The sequence below is a fragment of the Bombina bombina genome, chromosome 3 (assembly GCF_027579735.1).
Source record: "Bombina bombina isolate aBomBom1 chromosome 3, aBomBom1.pri, whole genome shotgun sequence".
NCBI classification, from domain to species: domain Eukaryota; kingdom Metazoa; phylum Chordata; class Amphibia; order Anura; family Bombinatoridae; genus Bombina; species Bombina bombina.
The window spans coordinates 1,099,288,596-1,099,306,833 of NC_069501.1; the positions used below are offsets into that span (position 1 = coordinate 1,099,288,596).

The following is an 18,238-nucleotide window of genomic DNA, read 5'->3' on the forward strand; positions in this document are numbered from 1 at the left end:
CACAAGTTATGAAGCAGCGGTCTAAAGACCGCTGCTTCATAACCCTGTCCGCCTGCTCTGAGCAGGCGGACAGGAACCGCCGGAAATCAACCCGATCGAATACGATCGGGTTGATTGACAGCTCCCTGCTGGCGGCCGATTGGCCGCGAGTCAGCAGGGGGCGGCGTTGCACCAGCAGCTCTTGTGAGCTGCTGGTGCAATGTTAAATGTGGAGAGCGTATTGCTCTCCGCATTTAGCGAGGTCTTGCGGACCTGATCCGCAGTGTCGGATCAGGTCCGCAAGCCCTTTGATAAATGGGCCCCTCAGTCTCGCACTCGCACACCAGGAAGCAGAAGCAGCACGGTAGCTTTTTGGCAGCGACGGAGTTAAGCCTTTTGAGTAGGTTGGATCGCCTAACATACTGCGCAGCCGCAGTGCAATAGAGCAGGTCATGTGACCTTAACCTGTAGCTATGGAAATACTAGTAAACAGAAGATGGCGTAGCTAGCTAAGAGGCTGCAGGATGGAAGAAGGAGCTGAGTGGGTCACGGCTCCATCAAACACTCAGCGGCTCACCGAAGAGCTGCAGGTTGAGAGACAGATGAAGTAAGGGAAGCGTCAAGAACTTATTTACTGCCTGTCTGAGTGTATGCTGAGACTCCCCCAGATTCAGTGATGTTTTCAACATAGTATATTTATTGTAGAAAATGTTTTGCTAATAATATCAAATATAGCAGGATACACAGGAAGTCATACATGGTGTATGGAAATGTTATCTAATTTAGCTAGAATCCTTGAAATGGATAGAGAATGTCAAGGATAGTTAAAAGCCGTGTGTTTTTGGAAATGTCATATTTCCTAATATATCTAGAATCACTGAAATAGGATAGAGGGACATTTATTTTATATATAATTTAGCTAGTTATAAACAACCTAAAGACTGCTTCTTGTCAGAGTAAACTCTAGGGGGATAGTCATCCTGACCAGTTTTGCCAGATTTATGTTCCATGTGTCCTTGTCATATAGATGTAAATGTATTAGATGTCTTATTGCCTTTTGAGATATACTATTTGCTTTACTTTTTGCATGGCAGTGCTGCAATATTGTATTAATGGTTCCAGACACAACATATTGTGGTTATTTTTTGCATTGTCATAGATAACACTTAGCAGTGTCTTATCTCTTTGCATTCAGCTGTTCATTTCTCCTCTAGCAATATAGTAGCAGAGATCTACTTGTTTGGCTTTGGAGTGGTTCCCTATAATTACTAGTTTGTGTATCACTTTGTAGTCATTGCTTATATTTCCGTGTTTCTAAACAATTGTTTGTCAGTACATATCCATGTCTTGGATCAAGTAGGAACTCTATACTAACTACATATGGATCTATCTTGGCCTGTAACTAATATTGTCATTTGAATCCAGCTATGTACAGTCACCTGCTTAGATCTTACAATGTTCAGATAAAATAGTTGGAAAAACCTGAGACGTTGCAAGACATAAACATTAGGGGATTCTGTAGACTGGGTGCATCATGTACAGGGCATGTCATGCTAGAGTGTGAGCTGGCAATCAGAGGGGTTATTTGGAGATTTTGTATAAATTAAAGGGCCATTATAGATGAAATATGACATGCTCTACTTTGTTGGGGTTGTCATTTTAAGATAGAAGAGACAACTAATACAAATTAAAACACATTTTTTTTATATGCAAAGTAAAAAACATGGCTTTAATGACCCTTTAATACTGAGGTGAGTGGAAGAATGCATTCATCTCTTTAAAGGGACAGTCTACACCAGAATTTGCATTGTTTAAAAAGATAGATAATCCCTTTATTACCCATACCCTAATTTTGCACAACTAACAGTTATATAAATACACTTTTTACCTCAGTGATTATCCTGTATCTAAGCCTCTGCAAACTGCCCCCTTATTTTAGTTCTTTAGACAGACATCAATTTTAGACAATCAAAACTGGCTCACTGGAACTTCACGTGCATGAACACAGTGTTATCTATATGACACACATGAACTAACACACTCTAGTGGTGAAAAACTGTCAAAATGCCCTGAGAGAAGAGGCGGACTTCAAGGGCTTAGAAATTAGCATATGAACCTCCTAGGTTTATCTTTTAACTAAGAATACCAAGAGAACAAAGCAAAATTGGTGATAAAAGTAAATTGGAAAATTGTTTAAAATTACATTCTCTGAATCATGAAAGTTTATTTTGGACTAGACTGTCCCTTTAACTGTCTTTATGTTGTATTTGTGGCTTGCAATCCAGAGAATATTGATTCACAAGTATACATGGTCACAAAAAAAATGACATTATTTTTTTTTACAAATGGCTTCAAGGTGGGAAAGTCCATTTCAGAAACTACATTCCAGAAGTGGCCCACTCCTGCTCCAAGTTCTGCTTTGAGTATGTCCTATGCCTGCAATTCAACAATTTCACTTTCGAGAGCAGCACATTTAGAAGAGTTGTATTAAAATTGGAGTCAGTGAGGACACAGGCACATGAAAGGGGTTGTCAATAAAGCTGGAAATCTCAGCGTAATCCATGACATCTCTGAATCTGTATTCAAATCCCCACCTCAGCTCTTCCAACAAATGACAAATTCCCTGAGGCTAAAGTGTTGCTGTAGTGATGGGTCATTTGTTGTAACAGCTCGCAATCTTGGCGAGTGAACAGAATCTTTGTCAGGTATATATAGTGTGGTTATTTTGTTCTTGAATGCTTTTATTGCATGTAATATGTTACCTGGGAGATTATCTCTTCCTTGGAGCACCAAGTTTAGTGTGTTCAGGTGATGTGATATCAGTCAAAAGGGCCAACTATATAATCCATTCTGGGTCTTCTAATTCTGGCTCGTTTTACCCTTGCTGTCAAGGAATTCACATATTTTGGGAAGTAGACTCAAAAGTGTTCAAGAATTTTGCTGCAATATAACCATCTTGCCTCATTATGCATCACCATACTCTGTCTCATAGTCCTCAAGCAACTGCCAAAACTGTTGCATATCATTTTGCCATTTGTTGGTGTTTGATGCAATGAAAAGTTGCAAAGTTTGTTATCTCTTCTCTTTTCCTCATAAGACCTATAAGTCCCTTCTCTTTCCCTTGCATGCTGGGAACTCTGTCAGTACATACTGATCAACTAAGTTGTTTTTTTTTCTCCAAAAATATAAGCAATGCATTCCGAATGTCCTCTCCTCTAGTTTGAACAAGGAGTGGCAGTAAACGCAGCATTTCTTCTGTAAATTAATCATTTGGGAACCTAACTCAATCACACAGTAACTTCACTCATGTCCGTGCTTACATCCACTGCAATGCTGAAAAACAAATAGTTTCAAGCTGAGCTAATCAAGTGTCAGACTTGCTACAGGAGAGGTGGCATTGGCTGCTGCACAGTGTTTAAATGGTAACGTTTGCTCCCTGCAGTTGGATAGTCCTGTTAGCCTGCTGCCTATTGTTATAGACCCAGCCCTGGGGAGGTCAGTGAGAGCCCTTATCATGTGCACAAAGCTGCTTAGTGGTGCCAAAACCAAACTCAGATCAGGCCAATTAAACTTTAAGGCTTAGGCTTTTGACTGCACAAATACACATTTGGTTTTGGTACCAGTAAGCAGCTTTGCGCACATGATAATGGCTCCAACTGACCTCCCCCAGGGCTGGTACCACTAAGTTGATGATCAGCTAGCTCGCTTGTCTTATCGCAGTGGGCCAGGGCCTGCACAGCTGTCTGCTTAAAAAAGAAAAAGAAAAAGAGGGGGCGCCCTAAGTGTAGGAGAGAAGATGTGACCAAATAATTCTATACTTATGTATCTAAATGTTAGATTAATATTAATAAGTACTAAAGTGATAAATCAAGGTGATATACTGTGGAAACCAGTGTCAATGTGGTTTTAAAGTGATAAATCATACAATGTGCAATGTTATACAGTGTTAATCGATAGCAATGTGATACAGGGTAAAAGTAATAAACAATCAAAACAAACACAGTGATAATAAAGTAAAAGTCTCTATTGGGATGGGAGGCAGCTATCTGTGATGATCCAGGCCAGGATCCAGGAGCAGCAATCTATGAAAAGAAAAGACAGAAGCGCCACATGGCCCAATATTGTTTGATCCAGAATAAATAGATCTTAAGGTGATGAGTAAACTCACGTTTAGTAGAGCACCTCAGTTAGTGCTAGATATACGGTCTGGGATCTATTTGGTCACCCAGAAGACCAACTTCCTGCACAGGAGCTGATGTCTGTATAGGCAGAAGGAAAACACAGGTGCCAATATGGCCTAGTATTGCTGGTGCAAAGGTGTCAATACAAGCAAAGAGATGAATAATACTCACAAAGTGTAAAGCACCTCTCGTGGTGCTATAGAGGCATGAAGGGGTCAATTCAGTCACCCAACAGACTTGTAGCCAGACATCCAAATGGATCCAGAGGTGCAAAAGGATCCCACAATTGATCCAGAAAAGGAATTATTCCTCAGGAAAAGGATAAAAGATATATATCCCAAAGAAAGATGCAGCAAGTGTTCAAAATATTAAAAAGTGACTTTAATAAAATTGTAAAAATAACAGGCAACGCGTTTCTCAGCCAATGGCTGTTTCATCAGGCTTCATAAAATGTTTACTGAACACTTGCTAGATATACCCTAAACCTAAATTAATTGATATTAAACAGGTGGTAGTGGGATGGGTCCACTTAATTAGTAATATGATCCCAACCAATCAGTTGCTACCATATAGAACACACATTAAAATATAAACATAAACAGTGTACAATATAATATACAATGCATAATACAGATTTCATACATTCCTAGTTAACATTATTCATGCTACATTTTGTTTAGTCAAATATACTTAAAAAAACTTTAAAAAAATTATTATACCTTATTTTTTAGAAAATAATAATAATGAAGCACACATTAAAACATACAGCATAATGTCAACCATACACAGTATGGGAGGCAATGCTTAATAGCAATTTTTGTATATATATATTTTTCTAGTTGGTATTACATTTGATTTTAAGCTGTCATTTCACTAAACTTATAAAGGTCATACCTTGTTATGAGTGACATGTTGTATAAAGGCAAATTAATTTCAGATGACATGTGTGATTGGGAACAGACAGAGCACAGCAATTCCAATACTAGTGAACGTTAAGTTCTTTTGAAGAAATAAGTAGATGTCTCAATCAGTTATTGTCTCATAGTTTCAGGTTCTGTGTAATTTAAATTCGCCGCTAACTAAGTCGGCGTCCACAGGCGCTCAATGCGCATGACAAGCTACAGTCAGATGTGGCCCAATCGCTGCATACGCTCAAGAGTAGGCGTTGGCGATGTCTACATTCCTCCTCTGCGCTGAGTGCGCATGCCCGGCCTCAATGTTTCTGTCAAGTAAGGATCGCACAGTAGCGATCCTGATCCAGATACGTGGCACTGGCTGATAGGATTATGATGATAAGGGGCGTGAGGTGTATCGCAACCATAGTACATCCTTCTAATCAGTAATATGTGGAGCCAATATTGCACCAATAAAGGGGCCAGATAAAGAAATTAACTAAGGCGAGTACCAGAATTATCTAGTAGAGAGAGAAGAACTCTTGTTACACCAATAAAGGGGACAAAAAAAGAGCGTAGTGAAGGCAAACCACTAAAATTATCTGGTGGGGAGATAAGCATTACTGCCAATTCATACTAATAGTGTCATATGAATTACAACAGTGGGGCATAAATCACCCAAGTCTGCAGTTAAACACTACAACTACATAGGTTTCTAACACTGATTGGATATATAAATTGGGATGGATCAAGTGATATACTAAAGTAAAATGTTGAATTCCAATAATAATAGTAGATAAATGTATACAATGTGCATAACATTCATATATAACTGCTACTGAATCTAATCGCAGTTAAATGTCTGAGTGCATCCAGATGGAAAGTATAAGATGTACCACTTCAAAAACAGAGATAATATTAATAGATACCAATAAATGGTCAAAATCATATGTTTAAAATAAATTAATGTGATAGATATGATAGCTATTATTATAATATCAGATCCAGTCAAAGTTAGCACACTGGTCTATAATAGGTTAATATAATGTTACCTAAGGTGTCTAAATATGATGGATTGTTGTAATAGTTCGATCTATAAACAGCTCATATATAAATATATGATAGAGGGAGGAAAATCCTACCAATCTATAAAGGACATCTCTAATATGACATGATGTTCACAACAAAGACAAGTAATAATAACTAGTTGGTTGTATTATTCCATCAAATGAGTGATCTGAGAAAAGAAACTAATACCAATCTCTAAAGGACATATCTAGTAAGACATGGTGTTCACAACTGAATATGGACACATGATGATAAATAGCTGGTTATATTATTCCAACGTGGGCCTATAGCAACAAATGTCTCATGAACTCATGGGTTATAGATTTGGTGCATCTACAAGTGTGTACATATATGCAACCATATTGTGTGTGCATATAAATATATACATACACCCACCCACACCCACATATATACGCAAGATGGTTAGACATGTATATATATGGTCAAAAGACCAATTTGTCAGTTTCAAAAGTGTAGCCAGTTCTTATCTCTAAAGAAAATGACTTATATTCATAAATCAAATGCTGCCAAATCCACACATTCATTGAGGCCTTCTGGGGCCAACGTGTGTAATTTGTGGATCCAGTAAGTCTCTCTGCGTCGTAGAGTGAGCATAGCATTGTGGCTATTTCGGGATATTTGTTCTATAGGAAGTATAGAGAGTGTTTTAGCACTACCTTTGTGTGCATAAGCACAATGTCTGGAGAGGCTGTGTTTCAAGAATTTCCTTTTGATGTTATAAGTGTGTTCGCCCCATCGTTTTTTGATGGTGCGTCCGGTGCGTCCTACATATTGGACCCCACACACACAACTGACAAGATAGACAACATAGGTGGACTCACATGACATCCTCTTTGTGATTTTAAATTGTTCTCCTGTCTGGTTGGAAGAAAATGTGTTTGTTCCACTTTTCACGACTTTGCACATGTTACACCTCGATTTTAGACATTTGAATATTCCATGTCTTGGTAAAAAATTACCCAAAAAGGTCCTGTTAGTTCCTGTGTTATAGTTGTGATTGCCTACCTTATCCCTCACCACTTTACTGGGAGCCAGTTTGTTCTTAAGCGTGGGCGCCCTTCTAAATACTACCCTCGGTTTTCTGGAAGTGTATTCCTTAAGATATGGATCATTACAAATGATAGGCCAATGTTTATGGATTATTTGCTTGATTTGTCTAAATTGGTTACTATAACCAGTTACGAATAGTGGTATTTCTAGCATGTCCTTAGATTGTTGTGTGGTAACAGATTTTTTGTTATTTTTCTTTTTGTCTTGTACTAAGTATTTGTTTCTATCGTCTTCTAAGGCTCTGAGATAGCCCTTAAGTATCAGATCCAAAGGATAACCCTTCTCTAGGAACCTATCCTTTAATACTTTGGATTGTACTATATAGCTTTCAATTGTACTGCAGTTCCGCCTGATGCGTCGGAACTGTCCGTATGGTACATTCTTTTTCCAACTATGGTAATGGTTACTGTTGTAATCCAAAAAGCTGTTACAATCTACCTTTTTAAAAAAGGTTTCAGATATAATGGTTCCAACTTCTGAGAAAGATAATAAGAGATCTAGATACTCTATCTTGGAGGACTGGATGTTACTAGTAAAAGTTAGACCAAATTCGTTGTCATTCAGAGATGATGAATATACTAAAGCCTCTTCATATGAGCCCTTAAATATGAAAATCAAATCGTCAATATACCGGCCATAGAACACCACTGGGGCGAACACACTTATAACATCAAAAGGAAATTCTTGAAACACAGCCTCTCCAGACATTGTGCTTATGCACACAAAGGTAGTGCTAAAACACTCTCTATACTTCCTATAGAACAAATATCCCGAAATAGCCACAATGCTATGCTCACTCTACGACGCAGAGAGACTTACTGGATCCACAAATTACACACGTTGGCCCCAGAAGGCCTCAATGAATGTGTGGATTTGGCAGCATTTGATTTATGAATATAAGTCATTTTCTTTAGAGATAAGAACTGGCTACACTTTTGAAACTGACAAATTGGTCTTTTGACCATATATATACATGTCTAACCATCTTGCGTATATATGTGGGTGTGGGTGGGTGTATGTATATATTTATATGCACACACAATATGGTTGCATATATGTACACACTTGTAGATGCACCAAATCTATAACCCATGAGTTCATGAGACATTTGTTGCTATAGGCCCACGTTGGAATAATATAACCAGCTATTTATCATCATGTGTCCATATTCAGTTGTGAACACCATGTCTTACTAGATATGTCCTTTAGAGATTGGTATTAGTTTCTTTTCTCAGATCACTCATTTGATGGAATAATACAACCAACTAGTTATTATTACTTGTCTTTGTTGTGAACATCATGTCATATTAGAGATGTCCTTTATAGATTGGTAGGATTTTCCTCCCTCTATCATATATTTATATATGAGCTGTTTATAGATCGAACTATTACAACAATCCATCATATTTAGACACCTTAGGTAACATTATATTAACCTATTATAGACCAGTGTGCTAACTTTGACTGGATCTGATATTATAATAATAGCTATCATATCTATCACATTAATTTATTTTAAACATATGATTTTGACCATTTATTGGTATCTATTAATATTATCTCTGTTTTTGAAGTGGTACATCTTATACTTTCCATCTGGATGCACTCAGACATTTAACTGCGATTAGATTCAGTAGCAGTTATATATGAATGTTATGCACATTGTATACATTTATCTACTATTATTATTGGAATTCAACATTTTACTTTAGTATATCACTTGATCCATCCCAATTTATATATCCAATCAGTGTTAGAAACCTATGTAGTTGTAGTGTTTAACTGCAGACTTGGGTGATTTATGCCCCACTGTTGTAATTCATATGACACTATTAGTATGAATTGGCAGTAATGCTTATCTCCCCACCAGATAATTTTAGTGGTTTGCCTTCACTACGCTCTTTTTTTTGTCCCCTTTATTGGTGTAACAAGAGTTCTTCTCTCTCTACTAGATAATTCTGGTACTCGCCTTAGTTAATTTCTTTATCTGGCCCCTTTATTGGTGCAATATTGGCTCCACATATTACTGATTAGAAGGATGTACTATGGTTGCGATACACCTCACGCCCCTTATCATCATAATCCTATCAGCCAGTGCCACGTATCTGGATCAGGATCGCTACTGTGCGATCCTTACTTGACAGAAACATTGAGGCCGGGCATGCGCACTCAGCGCAGAGGAGGAATGTAGACATCGCCAACGCCTACTCTTGAGCGTATGCAGCGATTGGGCCACATCTGACTGTAGCTTGTCATGCGCATTGAGCGCCTGTTGACGCCGACTTAGTTAGCGGCGAATTTAAATTACACAGAACCTGAAACTATGAGACAATAACTGATTGAGACATCTACTTATTTCTTCAAAAGAACTTAACGTTCACTAGTATTGGAATTGCTGTGCTCTGTCTGTTCCCAATCACACATGTCATCTGAAATTAATTTGCCTTTATACAACATGTCACTCATAACAAGGTATGACCTTTATAAGTTTAGTGAAATGACAGCTTAAAATCAAATGTAATACCAACTAGAAAAATATATATATACAAAAATTGCTATTAAGCATTGCCTCCCATACTGTGTATGGTTGACATTATGCTGTATGTTTTAATGTGTGCTTCATTATTATTATTTTCTAAAAAATAAGGTATAATAATTTTTTTAAAGTTTTTTTAAGTATATTTGACTAAACAAAATGTAGCATGAATAATGTTAACTAGGAATGTATGAAATCTGTATTATGCATTGTATATTATATTGTACACTGTTTATGTTTATATTTTAATGTGTGTTCTATATGGTAGCAACTGATTGGTTGGGATCATATTACTAATTAAGTGGACCCATCCCACTACCACCTGTTTAATATCAATTAATTTAGGTTTAGGGTATATCTAGCAAGTGTTCAGTAAACATTTTATGAAGCCTGATGAAACAGCCATTGGCTGAGAAACGCGTTGCCTGTTATTTTTACAATTTTATTAAAGTCACTTTTTAATATTTTGAACACTTGCTGCATCTTTCTTTGGGATATATATCTTTTATCCTTTTCCTGAGGAATAATTCCTTTTCTGGATCAATTGTGGGATCCTTTTGCACCTCTGGATCCATTTGGATGTCTGGCTACAAGTCTGTTGGGTGACTGAATTGACCCCTTCATGCCTCTATAGCACCACGAGAGGTGCTTTACACTTTGTGAGTATTATTCATCTCTTTGCTTGTATTGACACCTTTGCACCAGCAATACTAGGCCATATTGGCACCTGTGTTTTCCTTCTGCCTATACAGACATCAGCTCCTGTGCAGGAAGTTGGTCTTCTGGGTGACCAAATAGATCCCAGACCGTATATCTAGCACTAACTGAGGTGCTCTACTAAACGTGAGTTTACTCATCACCTTAAGATCTATTTATTCTGGATCAAACAATATTGGGCCATGTGGCGCTTCTGTCTTTTCTTTTCATAGATTACAGCTGTCTGCTGATCATTTTATTAGGGTAGAAACCAGCACTTACTAGCGCTACCCACCCAAAGGAAAAAAAATGTGATGGAGTGGGCGGCACCTGCCAGTTACTATATCTGGAGAAATGTAGCATATGTAACTACATACACATGTTATTTCTGCTGCAACATCTGCTATATTTCACATGTATTTGCCTCTTCGCCTGTTATTGGTTCCACCACCTGGTAACAAGAAATGTGTGTGAATATTTTTGTTGTTTCTAAAAGGTACTAAGGTTTACAACTGTAATACAATTTAGGGCTTAGTAAGTAACTAAAAACAGTTTCTGTTGTAGCCAGGCTAGGAGAATTACTAAAAAAAAAGTAATAAACTATTAAGGCCTTATTTTACATTACATGACTAACCATTTGTAGCAAAGCTGAATATGGGGTTTAAAGGCTGATTTTCCCTGTACACAATGCACTACAGAATCCCCTAATGTTTTTATCTAGTAAAATGACTATTGTCATCTTTTTCTAAATAACTCGGTTTTGCAATGTCTCAGTTGTTTCCAAATATTCTGTCTGTACATTGTAAGATCTAAGCAGGTGACTGTACATAGCTGGTTCAAATGACAATATTATTTACTGGCCAAGATAGATCCATATGTAGTTAGTATAGTTCCTACTTGACCAAGACATGGATATGTACTGACAAACAATTGTATAGAAACACTGAAATATAAGCAATGACAACAAAGAGATACACAAACTAGTAATTATAGGGAACCACTCCAAAGCCAAACAGGTAGATCTCTGCTAGTATATTGCTACAGGAGTAATAAACAGCTGAATGCAAATAGATAAGACACTGCTAAATGTTATCTATAGGGACATACAGCATAACCACAATATGTTGTGTCTGGAACCATTAATACCATATTGCAGCACCACCATGTAATAAGTAACGCAAATAGTACATCTCAACAGCCAATATAATAAGACATTTAAAACAGGGTTTGATTGATCAAGCCGTTCACCCCCCCCCTCCCCTCTGACTGCAGGTTCTCACAAGAGAACCTGCAGTAAGCATTTATCAAGTTACAGTCATCAGATTGCTGCTTCCTAACCTCTTCTCCACCTCTAAGGGCTCGATTTACCAAAGCCCTACGGCTGCAAGTTCTCACAAGAACTTGCTCGCTGTAATTTATCAAGCAGCGATCACCAGACTGCCGCTTCCTTAACCTCTTCGCCACCTCTAAGGTGGCGAAATTCAATCTCTGCGGTCGAGTCCGACCGAGGAGATTGACAGCTCCTGCCCGCGCGTGATTGGCTGTGCGGGGGCAGGGGGTGCGATTGTGGGATTAAAAATATATATATATATATATATATATATATATATATATATATATATATATATATATATATCACACACACACACACACACCTTAAAACTTCCACTAGTCCCAAACGAGTAAGAAATTGCAGCAGTTAAATAGAAAAATGTAGTTTTCTCTATGTTTAACACTGAATAGATTAGTAACTTTTCTCCTCTGGGTTAGTGGGGCAAGTCACATTTATCCCCTGGCTAGTAAACTGCAGTGATATGTGTATATACGTGTTCAGAAAAAAAAAACAATTGTTTTTATTTTGTACTTAGAGAAATGTTGCAGATATCAACATTTGAATTGAGGAGTACGGTAGCAGAACTGGAAAAAAGACTTAACAGTATTGAAGATGAAGGTACGTAAAACACTTCTTCTCCACTCACTTTAAGATGTGGTAGTGCCAAAAAATACTAACAGCATTTAGCTGATATTTCCCCAGTATTTTGCATTGATAGTAAAATAATCTTATTTCTATTTAGAATGTTATTAATGGGCTGCTTTGTTTACTTGTTTCCCACTGGCTAAAATTATAAACATTCACAGCAGCTAATTTGCTTCTAGGTATGCTCCAGCAGATAATGAGTGTTAAAGTCTTGCATTCCACCAAATCACAGGTGGCTATAGATACAGCCATAGAGGGAATTGTGTGGGGGGAGTTAGAGCTGTACAATTTGGAAACTTAAAAGAAAGGGTTAATGGCGAAGCACTGCAGTATACATTTGCAGGTAAAGTAATTAAAGTACATATTATTATATTTTGTCTCTTTCCCAACTTGTTTTATGTCTCTTTAATTAATTTGTTATGTGTATACCTTGGCCCAGATTTATCAAATGTTCCGGCTGCATGTTTGCATAATTGAACTTGCAGCCGAGAGTTAAGATGCAGCGGTCATCAGATCGCTGCTTCTTAGGCCTCTTCGCCACCTGTTATGTGGCGTATTTCAATCTCCCCAGACTTTTCCAGCCGGGGTGATAGACAGCCCTTGCTCGCGCATGATTGGCTGTGCGTAAGGGGCAGTGTTGCATACTAGACGTAATGTGCAATGATAAATATGGGCAGCATATTGCAGCCTGCTAGACGAGATGCTGGTACGCCCCTGTCCACCGGATTTTGTTAAATCTGGCTCCTTGTGGTAACAATAAAAGTTTACATGGTGTTATAGGATGCAGGGAAGTTTTTATATAAGCAGTGGGATCACATAGATAATAAATACAGGGTTACTAAAGGGACAGTAAACTCAAAATGGAATTCCCTATAAATTAATTAATTTAAATAATACAAAGCACAATTGCAATGTTCATTAAAGGGACAGTCAAGTCCAAAAAAACTTTCATGTTTCAAATAGGGCATGTAATTTTAAACAACTTTCCAATTTACTTTTATCAACAATTTTGCTTTGTTCTTTTGGTATTCTTAGTTGAAAGCTAAACCTAGGTAGGCTCATATGCTAATTTCTAAGCCCTTGAAGGCCACCTCTAATCACATGCTTTGTATTTGCTTTTCACAGCAGGGGAGAGCTAGTTCAGGTAAACCCTATAGATAACATTGTGAGCACGCCCGTGGATTGTGGCAGACACTGCACTAATTGGCTAAAATGAAAGTCAATAGATAATAAATAAAATGTCATGTGATCAGGGGTTTGTCAGAAGATGCTTAGATACAAGTTAATCACAGAGGTAAAAAGTGTATTATTATAACTGTGTTGGTTTTGCAAAACTGGGGAATGGGTAATAAAGGGATTATCTATCTTTTAAAACAACAAAAATTCTGGTGTTGACTGTCCCTTTAATTATATATTTTCTTGATTTTACTGTAAAATTCCTTTTTTTGTGTAATAATTGTGCTTGTTCCATACTCCCTAGAGTGGCCAAAAGTCACTTTCTGTAACTTAGATATGCTGCAAAATACCACACACTGCCTTACCCAGCTGCATACTACACAGTGATTGCTTAGATCAGTGATCATACTCATTTACAGCTAATCCTAAATGGCAGAGCATAACATTTTAAAACAGAGCATAACATTTTAAACATCTGTCCAATTTACTTTTATAATTTACAATAATCAAATATGCTTTGTTCTCTTTGTGTGCTCTGTTGAAGAATAGACCTAGGTAAGCTGATAGAAGCTTAGGGGTGTGCATGTGCATACATTCCAACAGACACAGTCTAAAGTCTTGTGGAAAGCCTTTCCAGAAGACTTCTGGCTGTTATGCCCAATGTTTTGGTGTGGCCAACAAGCACATATATGCGTGATAACTTACTTTTGGGTATATACTATGTACAGTATCTCACAAAAGTGAGTACACGCTCACGTTTTTGTAAATATTTTATTATATCTTTTCATGTGACAACACTGAAGAAATGACACTTTGCTACAATGTAAAGTAGTGAGTGTACAGCCTGTATAACAGTGTAAATTTGCTGTCCCCTCAAAATAATTCAACACAAAGCCATTAATGTCTAAACCATTGGCAACAAAAGTGAGTACACCCTAAGTGGAAATGTTCAAATTGGGCACAAAGTGTCAATATTTTGTGTGGCCACCATTATTTTCCAGCACTGTCTTAACCCCCTTGGGCATGGAGTTCACCAGAGCTTCACAGGTTGCCACTGGAGTCCTCTTCCACTCCTCCATGACATCACGGAGCTGGTGGATGTTAGAGGCCTTGCGCTCCCCCACCTTCCGTTTGAGGATGCCCCACAGATGCTCAATAGGGTTTAGGTCTGGAGACATGCTTGGCCAGTCCATCACCGTTACCCTCAGCTTTTTTTAGCAAGGCAGTGGTCGTCTTGGAGGTGAGTTTGGGGTCGTTATCATGTTGGAATACTGCCCTGCGGCCCAGTCTCCAAAGGGAGGAGATCATGCTCTGCTTCAGTATGTCGCAGTACAGTTTAGACATTAATGAGTGTGTTTAGTTATTTTGAGGGGACAGCAAATTTACACTGTTATACAGGCTGTACACTCACTACTTTACATTGTAGCAAAGTGTAATTTCGTCAGTGTTGTCACATGAAAAGATGTAATAAAATATTTACAAAAATGTGAGGGGTGTACTCACTTTTGTGAGATACTGTATATATGCCTGTATGTGTGCGTGTGGGTGTATATGTATGTATTTACTTTTTAATGTTAGTAATATTTTAATTTTAATGACGTAACAGGTAATGAATGGAAAACCAGATATGAAACCCAAGTGGAACTAAATAAACAGTTAGAAAGGCAAATTCGTATTGTTCAAGAAAAATCAGAACAGATTCGTGGTGACCCAACAGGTGACAACATTTGATATGCTAATGCTTTTTATTTACCTTTTTATCAATTGTTTATTAGATAGAATAAAGAAATGTTGAGCTAGACATGAGGAATATTCCAATAGAAATATCATATTCCTTATGATGGTTTTGAAAATTTCAATATATTAGAATAGATAATGATCTTTAAAGTATGTGTAGTACAACTCCTAAGTTGATTAAACATTTAACTAAAAAAAAAAATACTGCAAAATATTCTTAAAGGTACTTTAATCTCTTAACGACCAATGCACCCTGTACGGCTCACGGCCATTAAGGGGTTTACTAGCATAGCTTTGCCAACAGCTACTCACTTCCTGAGAACCTGAGCTATTCCCGAGTGACATAAGGGGGTGTTAATATATGAAAGAGGACTTATAGTGATAGTAAACTCTCCCCTTTTTAAAATCAGATGTTAGTAATATTTTAAATGGAGTTTCATTCATCAGTTGTATGCGCTATAACTTACTTTTAATGTAGATATAACATTCAAATACCCTGCGCTCCGTTGCCCACTTCAAAAGTCAATTTTTTTCTGTCAGCTAAATGTTTGAATTGTTCTCCAATCAGTGCTCTCCCCATATGGCACTTTTGTTATAGCTAGAGCATTGATTGGACAGCAATTTAACCTGTTCACAGAAAAATAAAAGTACGTTCTGGATCTGATTTTAAAAAGGGGAGAGTTTACCATCACTTTAATATAAACATGTTAAAATTTCAGTGGCAAAAAACGTATCAAACTAAAATAGAAATATATTCTTTACAACCTTGTTTCTCAACCTGCAGTACATGTACCCCTGGGTGTACCTGGGGTATTGGCAAGGAGTACTCAGTGGCTTTGGGCTGTGGTAGCTTTAAAGCAGTTAGGAACTTGTAAAGTGGGCTTTGCTGCGTTTTCCTAACAGATTGCTGCCCTATGTCAGAATACCAGAGTAGGCTTACTCTGTTCATTCTTTTTTTCCACAGGTCTCTGGGAAGAGTGGCATCCTCTCATGCTTTGTGAGTCGTCGTCCTGCCGGATTGCTAGAATGCAGGTATGTGCCTTTTCTTCTTCTGGGGCTGGAAGACTGGCAGTAAAAAGGGTTGAAAGTAGCTTCTTTTCTGCAACTTATATGGGACATATATATCCTTTTTAGAAGGATATTTGAGGCAGTATACAGGCACTTTATGGTGACAGGAGACTATGGGTTAATATAGAATCTCCTGTATTTATATTTGGGCTCATACGTATCATGTTAGAGGCTCCTATGGGGTTAATGACCCCTATAACTAATTTTTATTCATTCCGATTAAGCTTATGTAGCTTTTTCAAGCGCAGTAATAAGCGTACCTGGGCGCTTAATTCTTTATTAGACGCCATTGCAGTTTTTTTTTTTTTTTTTAGAGCCTCCCTTGTCTTTGGATAGATTAGCGTGTCTGCCCTCTTCAATTGCGCTCAATGTTGGGGCAAGGAATATTGATTTAGGTGTTTTTCAGTGTCTTTTCATTTTATTAGAGACATCAATAGTATCTTCAGCTGGTTTAAGATTTAATCTTAAACACCTGTCGTCAATCTTAAAGAATCTGGGAAAAAATTCTAGGATTCTTTGTGGAAGAATCCTGGTCTGGTGAGGGATTCGCCGGTAGCTAGGTGAAAGACTCGGACAGTATAATTCCTTCATCTGCTGCTGAAGTGCAATCTGGATTTCGTCCCCATCACTCCACAGAGACAGCAATTGTTAAGGTTACCAACGACCTACTTAGAGCAAAATCAAAAGGCCACTTCTCTCTGCTTATCCTCCTTGATCTGTCCGCAGCCTTTGACACTGTTGACCACCCTCTCTTGCTCCAAACCCTGCAATCCGTCGGCATATGTGACATAGCCCTCTCGTGGCTCTCTTCCTACCTGTCAAACCGTACCTTTAGTGTAGCCTTCTCTGGGGCCTCCTCTGCCCCGTCACCACTTTCTGTCGGAGTACCGCAAGGCTCTGTCCTCGGTCCCCTTCTCTTCTCAATCTACACGTCATCACTAGGTTCCCTAATAAAGTCCCACGGTTTACAATATCATTTGTATGCAGATGACACCCAAATCTACTTCTCTGCACCAGACCTTTCTCCTTCCTTGCTAACCCGTGTCACTAACTGTCTTTCTCACATCTCCAACTGGATGTCCTCTCACTACCTCAAGCTAAATCTCTCCAAAACTGAGCTCCTTATTCCCCCCCTTCTTCTAAACTCTCCACCCCCAATCTCTCTATAACTGTCGACAACTCCATCATTACCCCTACCCCGCATGCCCAATGTCTCGGATCTTTGACTCAGATCTTTCTTTCACTCCTCACATTCAGTCATTGGCTAAAGCCTGCCGCTTCCACCTTAAAAACATCTCTAAAATTAGACACTTCTTTACACAAGACACAACTAAGATTTTAATCCACTGTCTCATTCTCTACAGCCTCGATTACTGCAACTCTGTCCTCTCTGGTCTCCCCACCTACCGCCTAGCTCCTTTACAATCCATAATGAATGCCTCTGCCAGACTCATCTTCCTTACACGTCGCTCTTCATCTGCTGCACCTCTTTGCCAATCTCTTCACTGGCTTCCTCTTGCCTCTAGGATCAAACACAAAATTCTCATTCTGACATACAAAGCCCTCAACTACACTGCTCCCCCTATATCTCAGACCTTGTCTCCAGATACTCTCCCTCCCGTCCCCTTCGCTCTGCTCACGACCTCCTACTCTCCTCCTCTCTTGTCACCTCATCACACTCCCGTTTACAGGACTTCTCCAGACTGGCTCCCATCTTGTGGAACTCTCTGCCTCGCTCCACAATACTCTTCTAGTTTTAAAAGCTTCAAGTGCTCCCTAAAGACTCTACTGTTCAGAGATGCATACACCCTACACTAACTTTTCTTTATACAAGTTCCTCTCCTCCATTGCTATC

At 38.4% G+C, this 18,238-nt stretch overlaps 1 protein-coding gene across 2 annotated transcripts in view; it reads left to right on the forward strand.

The window, feature by feature from the left end:
• Nucleotides 1-450: 450 nt before the first annotated feature.
• The window catches only part of CCDC169 (coiled-coil domain containing 169), a 66,797-nt gene continuing 49,009 nt past the window's right edge, over nt 451-18,238 (forward strand). The window contains exons 1-3 of one of the 2 annotated variants that reach the window (XM_053708442.1): nt 451-586; nt 12,293-12,375; nt 15,185-15,295. In XM_053708442.1, coding sequence (XP_053564417.1) covers nt 504-586; nt 12,293-12,375; nt 15,185-15,295 — 277 coding nt within the window. In that variant the 5' untranslated portion in view covers nt 451-503. The remainder of the gene's footprint in view (nt 587-12,292; nt 12,376-15,184; nt 15,296-18,238) is intronic. The other variant, XM_053708443.1, reaches the window with a different exon arrangement.